General features: G+C 38.7%; 2 protein-coding genes across 2 annotated transcripts; one reads left to right on the top strand and one right to left on the bottom strand.

The window, feature by feature from the left end:
• The first annotated feature begins 249 nt into the window (after window positions 1–249).
• taf12 (TAF12 RNA polymerase II, TATA box binding protein (TBP)-associated factor) lies at window positions 250–5,165 on the top strand. The gene is made up of 6 exons (XM_085471843.1): window positions 250–413; window positions 1,576–1,796; window positions 3,547–3,624; window positions 3,819–3,933; window positions 4,568–4,656; window positions 4,798–5,165. The coding sequence occupies exons 2-6, from the start codon at window positions 1,719–1,721 to the stop codon at window positions 4,831–4,833; spliced, it is 396 nt and encodes a 131-aa protein (XP_085327969.1). The 5' UTR covers window positions 250–413; window positions 1,576–1,718; the 3' UTR covers window positions 4,834–5,165.
• Window positions 5,166–5,858: 693 nt separating this feature from the next.
• Window positions 5,859–9,319, bottom strand: rab42b (RAB42, member RAS oncogene family). Its single transcript, XM_085471847.1, has 3 exons — window positions 8,627–9,319; window positions 8,191–8,478; window positions 5,859–7,443 (listed from the first exon to the last, which is right to left on the bottom strand). The coding sequence occupies exons 2-3, from the start codon at window positions 8,406–8,408 to the stop codon at window positions 6,993–6,995; spliced, it is 669 nt and encodes a 222-aa protein (XP_085327973.1). The 5' UTR covers window positions 8,409–8,478; window positions 8,627–9,319; the 3' UTR covers window positions 5,859–6,992.
• Window positions 9,320–9,483: the final 164 nt, after the last annotated feature.

The raw sequence follows: 9,483 nt of genomic DNA on the forward strand, positions 1-9,483 counted from the left end.
GTATTGTGCAGAAGGGAAAGGAATAAGTATATAAGTTATGTGATGAAAATATTATTATTATATTATTATATATATTATAACTAAGAATTATAACTATTGTTAGAAGCATGTAAACTTTTATTTTTTAGTAAAATTAGTTCGTGTAGATACTAAAGAAAGCAACGCTTCTTTATTAAAAGATCAATTTTTTGTTGTTGTAATTCCACGAAACATCCAGCAGGTGGCAAAGTAGAGGACCCAGGACTGCGGCGCCCACAGGAAACGGAGATCAACAAAGCGGAAGTATTGAAAGGAAACCTCGGTTATTTTTCCAGCTACCCAAAGGGGAAAGTGAGAGACGATTTTTGTGTCAAACAACAAATTTGGCATCACAGCAACGCCGAAGGATGGACAGATAGTGCTTGTTTAACTGAGTAAGTTGACAATTTAACGCACAGTTTTAAGATTTAGCCTCCATATAGATTCTCCACCGGATTCGGTGCTAACGTTAGCCGCTATTGTTTTTAGCACCAATGTTAGCGCAAACTTCGGTGTGTTTTTTATTGTTTGTTTTATTCGGTGAAACTCCACGGCCATGATTAATCTATGATCTGTTGTTTTTATATTTTGAGTGTCGTATTTTTCACTAACTCGATTAATGTTTTCAGTAAACCCATGCCATTGTTTGTCGGCTAAGTTGCATGGCTTGGGTCTATGCATACTTTCGGTATTGTAAAGGTAGTAGAGTTATTAATAAATGTTGTAAACAATAAGTAAAGTCAACTATCGCTAAAAGGCCCTTTATTGTAAATATAAAGCACCGGGTTTTATGGTAAAACTTCGTGTTATTTTTTACTTTAAAACCAGGAAAGTCTTGAGAGCTTTAATAAAGAAAGCAACTGGACTTCTTTAGGTTTCTGAAGACGTTTAATCCAAGAGTCTTATTCAATTTTAAAAAGAAAAGGTGGGACATCCCAGGAATTTTCCCCTTTACGTGGTCCTGAGAGTCGTTAACCCACTATTAATAATGTGACTCATCACATGAACCAAGGTGTGAGTAAAGGAGTGGGCCATTATCATCATCATGAGTTTGTTGATACCTGACATTCTAATTATATCAATAATGGTCGTTCACAGTGGGTGTAGATGGTCATAACCTCAATAGGTCACATGATGGAGTGGGCAAGAGTAGTTTTGCCCTTATCCCCCAGTGATGGAAATGACCCGCACTTTTTTTTGACACTTTGGCTCATGATCAGTAGTCTGTCAACGACTCTAAGGACCACCTCCAAAGGGGATGATCGCTAGTACGGGTTAAATACCTGGACATCCCACCATTTGTCTTTGCAAGCTCCTTTGACTTAGAACTGAAGAAGCCTCTTAAATGGAAGGTCTGGCTTCACAAACCCAAAGACAGTTGGCCCCTTTTTCAAGCTCTGAGAATTGAGAGGCTTCAAAGACATAAACTCTGCATTTTTGCCAAAGAAGACGATGATACAAGGATTTTTTATGAATGTCCTGACATTCAGCCTAAACAGCTTGATCAACCTGTGATTAATTTCTGTAGTAACTCTAATTTGTGACTTTTAATTTCAGATTCACGGCTGCGGTCCTGGTAAAGAGGTAATTCATCACATCTGAGTTCAACTTGCTGCTGAGGGTTCGAGAGAGACCTACCACAACTGGTTTGCCCCGCAGTGACGCTTCAGAGTCTCTCTGCTTTTCCTTTAGCCACCAGCATGGCTAACAGCACTGTGACAGTGGTTAAGGGTCTGCCACCAGGCCCTGCGGGTAGAAGTAGTCCAGAAGGCTCTCAGGTTAGTTAATTTTTTGCTTAGTAGAACCAAAGCCAGGATCTGTGTAATAACTTACTGACTTCACCTCTTAAAATGCAAAAGATTGAGAGTGTATTTTGTTTTACATGAAGATTCTTTCTTTTTCTTTGTTTTGTTTTTTTGGGGTTTTTTTGTTGTTGTTTTTTACATGAAATATCATGAAAATATCAGTGCAAAACTTATGGCTCCTTGCTTTAAATGTGAGAAAACTGTGTTGTATTGTGTTTTTTCATTTTATTTTTTATCTCTTACTAGAGATGGACCGATCCGATATTACGTATCGGTATCGGTCCGATACTGACCTAAATTACTGGATCGGATATCGGAGAAAAATAAAAAATTTAATCCGATCCATTAAATATCACGAAAGCACCTCACAAAACTTGCAACACGCCGTAACTCACCTCAGAACGTTAGCACGTCGGAGCAGTAGGCATCACGTGATAGAGCGGCTGTGGCATGCGGGACCTGTAGGTGGTCTGGATAGCATTTGGAGCTTCGCTAGCAACCCGGCATTTCATCTCCGACAAAGTTATCCCCGAGAGAAGTAAAGCAAGTGTGTAAGTCCATCTCTGAATGTTTGTAAAGCATTCCTGCGTTAAGCTTAACGAGCGACTGCCTCTCGCTCTCCGGCTGCTACTTCAATCATGAAACTGCTTAATGATCAGCTGATCGGCTTTTCTGTCGCGAGTCCGTGTCTCTTGTTTGCTTTTGGCCCACTTTGCACCAGACAGAGGAAACCAGCGGCTGAACAACAGCAGCACGTTTAAGCTTGATCAGCTGTTGTTAGAATTTATTTATTATTACTTTCTACACCAGGATCTTTTTCTACGTAGCTGACGGCTGGTAACTGTGCAGGGGCGGATCTAGCAAAGTTTAGCCAGGGGGGCCGATAGGGCATTAACTGGGAAAAGAGGGCACAAAGACATACTTTTCTTTCTTATTCTCATTTAAAATGTCGAGCTTTTAATTATTTAATATTTATCTGAATCTTACACCCAAAGTTTTAATCTGATGTAAAATGTATAGAAGTCCATTATTGTATATAGTAACTGTTAAGTCTAATATACCCTAGTAAGCTATAGTACTTTTTCCTTTGGGAAGGTACCATCTGTGCAGTCTGCAATTTTGTTGAAGAAAGATGTTGAATCTATTTAATATTTCTTGAAAAATAATTGATTTCTGTGCATTTTTTTTCACACTGCATCAAATTAAGGTTGATTACGTCGATTAAGCATCATGAGGTGGAGCGTGAGGGGTGGTTCCCTATTTTTTATTTATTTATTTTTGTTGTTGCTGGGAGTTGGAACCCTATTAGTTAGGTTGCTTAATATTTATGCTAAGTACTCTTTAAAATACCAGAATAGGGAGGATGGTGTAGGTTTAAGTTTATTAGATTGATCAGTATTGCTGAACTATGAAATATTTTTTTTTGCATACAGGTATAACAGAATAGCTTTAGTGTAGTTGTTGTTTTAAACTTGAGTATGAACTTATACAAAATGCAGCAAGATATTTAAAAAACAGTTTTGTTGATTAAAACACACTATATCGGATTCATATCGGTATCGGCAGATATCCAAATTTATGATATCGGTATCGGTATCGGACATAAAAAAGTGGTATCGTGCCATCTCTATCTCTTACTATCACTAAGGTATTATGCAGACCACACAACTGCACCCATTAGCTTTTGTTAAAGGATGATGGATGCATCTTCTTTTTTTCCCAGGTGCTAAGTAAGAAAAAGCTGCAGGACCTGGTGAGAGAGATTGACCCAAATGAGCAGCTGGATGAGGACGTTGAGGAGGTTTGTCAGTAGTTTAAATAAATTGTGCAAGATTTTTTTGATCTTCTCTGTATTGAATAACATTTACATATTTTTTCATCATCTGCAATTAAAACTTGCCTAATGCTGTTAACATGATGGTATCCAAGCTATAGTGAAACGGATGGTTTCTTCAGTTCGCTGTCTGGTTTTCAAAATCCCTGTTTTCTTCTCAGATGCTGCTACAAATTGCGGATGATTTTATAGAGAGTGTAGTGACGGCAGCCTGTCAGCTGGCACGCCACCGCAAGTCCAACACCTTGGAGGTGAAAGATGTTCAGTTACATCTAGGTAAGTTGCTTGTGACGTTTTTGAATGATTGGGTCATTCTTTATTTTGTCAGGTTGTACTGTGTGCCTTGAGCTCTCACAAAAAACGTAAGAATGTTTATTCTGCAGTTATTGGTTGGCAGCTGTTTACAGAAATATTATCAAGGCTTATATTTAATTCAGTGCTACATGCCTTATGAGAATTTGATTTGAATTATTTATTTGCTGCTATCATTTGTTGGCTATTTATATTCAAATTTTGTTGTTACTTTGAGAGCACAAGGTGATTTAGCAGACTTTATATGCATAAAAAACGTCTGGTATGAATTGATTTTTTTATCACTTAAATTATATTAATGATAAGAACTTAATTTAATATTTGTAGATGGTTTCAGATAAATGTTAGGTAAACTATGTGCTTTCTGTGATAAGTTTGAATATCACAGAGGGAGTTTAAATTATTTACTGTAAAAGCCTTGAAAGAAAAAAAAAAAACATGTATATATCAATTTTTGAAAATGAGATGGAAATTAGATCTTTCCTTATAGACTGGGTTATTTGCCAGATATGATCACTTCGATATCAATATCTATTGTAAATCCCGATGAGCCTTTTAAAGTCTGTGGCCTGCTGCCATTGTGCATTGCTTTTCTCAGAGCGCCAGTGGAACATGTGGATTCCTGGTTATGGCTCAGATGAGATCCGGCCGTTCAAGAAGGCTTGTACCACAGAGGCCCACAAACAGGTGAGCGATTGCCTCTGCTGCACATGTTAGATTACTGTAAATGGTAGAATAACTGCTGATGTTATATTTGTCAGTATGGTTAATTTGGTTTGTATTATGATGAACACTGGGCCTAATTGTTTTCATTTATTCTCATTTCAGAGAATGGCGCTGATCCGCAAGACAACCAAAAAGTAGCACGACTAAGATGTACCTATTGTGGGTTTTTTTTTTTTTTTTTTTTTTTTTTCCCCCCCATTCTCTTTTATTTTCCTGTCAACTGGGATGTTTTTTTTTTGTTTGTTTGTTTATTTTTTTTGACTAAAATAGAGAGGTGGTATTGGTGGATGTATTTTTCTTGACATTAATGTTTCATTGTCATAGCTCTGTAAGTTTTATGTGTTTTGCCAGAGTCATTGCACAATAGTGGTCTTTGTATGTTTGATTCTGTATTGTTGCCATTAAGCTAAACCTGGCAGAACTCCATTGCATCTTTGTCAATAAAAATACTTTCTTGGTATCGTTCATTACTTGGATGTCAGTGTTACCTGACTCACGTGCCTTCCTAAAATACTTGGTTTTACCTTTCTCATTAGAGATTTATCATTAGATTAGATATATTGCAAGTAAAGTAAATGACTGATTGGGACTCCTCTGTTTTTATTGAATCAATTTGTGCAATGATTATCATTATACTTCTTTATAGGTTTTTGTAGTTAATTCAGGTGTAAACTACTACACCAACCTTAACACATTTTTTAGCATATTGTTTTGGTTTTTAATTTTTCTTTTGTTTACTTTGTCTTATTTGGATGCAATTTTCCAAACTTCAGATGGAAGAAATTGTCATTGTAAGAAATTAATGACTGAAATTACCAATCGGAAGGTTGGAGTATGGTGTATGTATTGCCAGACTTAAGTTGGTCAAATTACATGGATATGTTAATTATCTGAGATGCTGTTTCACATTTATTAGTCAGCTACCTAGTAGATGTGAAATTGCCACACTATGTATTACATTAATACACCACAAAGGCTCAGATGTGATTAAATGGACTTCCTGCATACTTGCAGCCAACCAAGGATAAAGAAAGATATTCAGAAACAGCAGATGGCTACCAGCCATCATTTAATGACCTTGTTTTAGTTGCAGAGACACTGGGGGAAAACCCCAATTTAATGTATGCACCTGAGAGTTTAATGAATTTCCACAGAAACACCTACAGACAACCAGTTCCTCGCAGGATGTTTACTAGTCATGTTACAAGACAACTGTTCAGGCTCATAAGAATAACTGAAGAGACAAATGAAGGCTCAAGACAATATTTGTAATCTGAACCAAGGGACCAAGTACCTTAATAGCTGCCAGTTACTGGCAGAACAAACAATATAGGAATATAAAAATTGAAAAGAAAATACAGAATACCTTTGTGGAGCAGTGGCTCCAATCCTATCACTTTTGACCCCTCAAAGTCATAAACCTGCTTGCAAACCGCTATTTGTAATGTCTTTGTGTGGGCATGAGCTGTGCAGACTACCTCGCCTCCTCAACCTTCAAGCCGGTGGAACCACTTTACCAGTGTACGGGTTTCGAGGTAGAGAAATCAATAATTTAGATTTGTTCATTTCTTCTCTCACTTTTGAATAATTGTGACTGTGACACAATTACATCTTTAGCACCCATTAGACAAATTAGAGAAAAGAACAAACAACTTGTCATATTACAGCCTCTGCCCCAGCTGAACTGAGGTTAGCCATGACCTCATAAGTCCATTAGCGTAATATGCTGTGGAGCTGGCATCTCACTAAAGAGAGAATTACCATATTTCTCTTATAAATACAGAATATAGATTTTTCTATTAAAAGTCCACAGCTTCACTAGCAGCTTTGAGTACTTTGTAAGGCATATTTTGAGCTCAGTGTTACAAGTGACATTGAGCAAACTTAAATTTTAACCTAATGGTGAAGCTATATCAAGATCGGAAAGGTTATTGGGCTTTACAGTGAAAAGTTCGGTCTCATTAAATGATAATCAATACAACAGGAGTCGAGCGCATGACCTGCTGATGGCAAAAAAGCAAAAAGTGTAAAAATATCTGTTACAGAAAAAAATGAAACACTAAACTGACCTATTTCCCCATTTTATTTCACAGAGCCAACACAAAATAAAATACTAGCATCTTATAGTTCTAAAAGATTCATCTTCACAAAAAATGTGCAAAAATACTTTTCATACCAGCGTGTTTTATGATTTTTGTGCCTTACAGTAATGCCACCACCGATCCAACCTGCTCACAGTTATTTATTGCTTTTACAGTCACGTGAGTTCACATAGATAGGCACCACATGTCCACAGTTTAACCGCAACACTTTTTCTTGTCCTTAGTTGCTGTTCTTGGCTGAGGCATGTTGGCTCGCTGTAACTGTAGCGCCTGTGGGACAGTGCACTTGATTCCATCCCAGCCCTCTTGCAGCTCTATCTCTCCACTCAATAGTCCCTGGTAGATTCGTCGAGTGAGGAGCTCGAAGCACTCCTTTACATGTTGCCCAGACTTTGCAGATGCCTCCACGTAGGGCGTTCCTAGCTGCTGGGCCAGCTTCTCTGCCTCTTCTCGGCTCACCGCCCTTTCCCTGTGAGCATCTCGATCATTCTTTTGACCCACCAGGACGAACAGAACCTTATGTGGCTGTACTCGCTCGCACACCTCAGCATGCCAGTCTTTAATATGGTCAAAGGAGGCTCGATGGGTGATGTCAAACACTAGCATGCCTCCAACTGAGTTGCGGTAATAGGAGCGGGTCACTGATCTGAGGAAAGAAGTGAGACAAAGGGGTAAAAAATCTTGAGAGATAGAAAAACCCACACTGGCAAACAGAATCAACATTTATGTCCTGTTCTAATGAGCAGTTAACAGCTGCTGTGTATAACTTCAGCTCTTTTGGACAAGCATTCATACAAACAGTTCCCCCTGATTTATTGAACCAAAGGTCATCTAAACTGTCAGGTGGTGAAAACTTCATCTAAACAGGTATTTCTGAAAACAGGACAAGCCTTTGGTTCACTTAATGGGATTATAGATCCCATCCAGAGTGAAGTTAAATGCAAACAGGCGTAGTTTGCAATTTGTTTCAGTTCATTCAGCTGGAGAACTGGAAAATAAAGGATTTGGAGACAGAATGAAGCATGCTTCTCCTAGTTCTTTCATTAAATACGCTGAGCCTGGAAAATATTACATTTAAAAGAGCTCAATCTTCCATTTAGAAGTATTGCACAAACTGCACTTCTGTACACAGTACACACCTATCTTGTGGCACTGACAGGGTGGATACACAATCATAGCTGAAAGTAAACAAAGCAAAACAACTTCATTGTGAACGGAATAGGCCCTAGTTCAGTTGTCGCACACAACTAAAGTGTCTCTAATTTTCATTTTTTGAACAGGGTCCTTGTAATGTGGCCTAATGCATTAAAAACGACATAAATGTTACCTGGATTCCAACATAAAGCTCATATCATTGTAGACTGCATATATCTTATTCAAAGATCATCCATACCTGAACCTTTCCTGTCCTGCTGTGTCCCAGAACTGCAGCTTTACACGGATCCCCGGTTCCACCTCCAGGAAGTGAACGTAGAAGTCAACACCTACTGTCTCGTTGATGGACTCCATAAACAAGTCCTCTGTGTAGCGTTTCAGTAGGGAGGACTTTCCCACAGCTGAATCGCCCAGCATGATGATCCTGAACTGGTACTGCCACAAAGTCAGGTCCATTTTTGCTGGCAGTTACAAGAGATTAAGACAGGAATGACAGCTTTTGGAGATATGAAGGTGTGCACAAGCGCTGGGAAAGAGAAAAACAGATTGTCATAAAGATTAGAAAAGGTTAAAAGCAAATATAGTGAGAGATTACTGAGACTGAAGAGAAAGAAAGAGACATAACTTCATGGAGACTATCTACCACACAAACTCAACACCAGTTGCTTTCTTACCTCTGACAATCCAAATGTTGAGAAACAGGCATTAAGCCACTCCTTATTAATCTCACTACCAATGCAGCAGCAGTGTTCACAGCCATCCCAAGCTTCTTTCCTTTTGTGACTGCAGTACAGCTCTCATTCTCATGGTGGCTCTTCAAATCCTCTACGAGGGCAGGTATGTAGAAAAATCTTCCCCACAAAGTGGATCCATTTGAGCTGCTGATCTTAACTAGTACAGTAAGCTTGTACACAAGTGTGGCTTTGCAGGGGCGTGTACTTCTAAAGGTTGCTTGTTGATACTTGACTAAAGGAGGGGCAAGAGCACAAGGACAAAGGGAGGGCCAGATGTGGGAAAGGGGGAAGTTTAAGGAAGTAGTGGCTGCATAAAAAAAACTTATCAGGGGAAACTGTGCAGTTTCCTGTAGTTGAGAGCCAGTAGGGACATCATCATCACCAAACATACAAAATGAGGGTGACTGTTGGCAACTCTAACAGTTGCCACACTATTTGCAACAGTTTTTATCACTTTATGATCTCATATGTGCAGCGAAGATCTGAAAAGGGAAGTTGATAACAATGTCGGTTTTTATCCTCTGGGAAAGCCAAACTGGTCTCACAGCTATATGTAAAGTGACTGTGACCTCTTAACATTATGCAGTGATGGAACGGGTTCAAGTTACATGAAGGGACCATGGAGAGCAACAAGCTTCCTCTCCACTGTCCTGGTTAGTAGGATAAAAAGTCCATCCTTAGGCAGTTGTGACACCAGCATATTTATGAAAAGTCATTCACAGATACTTACAGCTTGTAGGTGTAGTATTCTCCAGGACCTCCCCCCCCCCCCAAAAAAAAATACAAATAAACAGATG

Source organism: Copadichromis virginalis, linkage group LG11 (genome assembly GCF_057382275.1).
Source record: "Copadichromis virginalis isolate Kocher_CV1m ecotype Utaka linkage group LG11, C_Virginalis_male_GT1.1, whole genome shotgun sequence".
Classification (NCBI taxonomy): Eukaryota; Metazoa; Chordata; class Actinopteri; order Cichliformes; family Cichlidae; genus Copadichromis; species Copadichromis virginalis.

What these genes read in the sequence shown, in the direction of transcription:
- rab42b (XM_085471847.1), bottom strand. Translation starts at nt 8,408, where the DNA reads ATGGACCTGACTTTGTGGCAGTACCAGTTCAGGATCATCATGCTGGGC. An exon ending in GCAGGACAGGAAAGGTTCAG is followed by an intron (nt 7,444 to 8,190) that starts GTATGGATGATC and finishes TTCTTTCCTCAG; the next exon opens with ATCAGTGACCCGCTCCTATT.
- taf12 (XM_085471843.1), top strand. Translation starts at nt 1,719, where the DNA reads ATGGCTAACAGCACTGTGACAGTGGTTAAGGGTCTGCCACCAGGCCCT. An exon ending in AGATGTTCAGTTACATCTAG is followed by an intron (nt 3,934 to 4,567) that starts GTAAGTTGCTTG and finishes TGCTTTTCTCAG; the next exon opens with AGCGCCAGTGGAACATGTGG. An exon ending in CCACAGAGGCCCACAAACAG is followed by an intron (nt 4,657 to 4,797) that starts GTGAGCGATTGC and finishes TTCTCATTTCAG; the next exon opens with AGAATGGCGCTGATCCGCAA.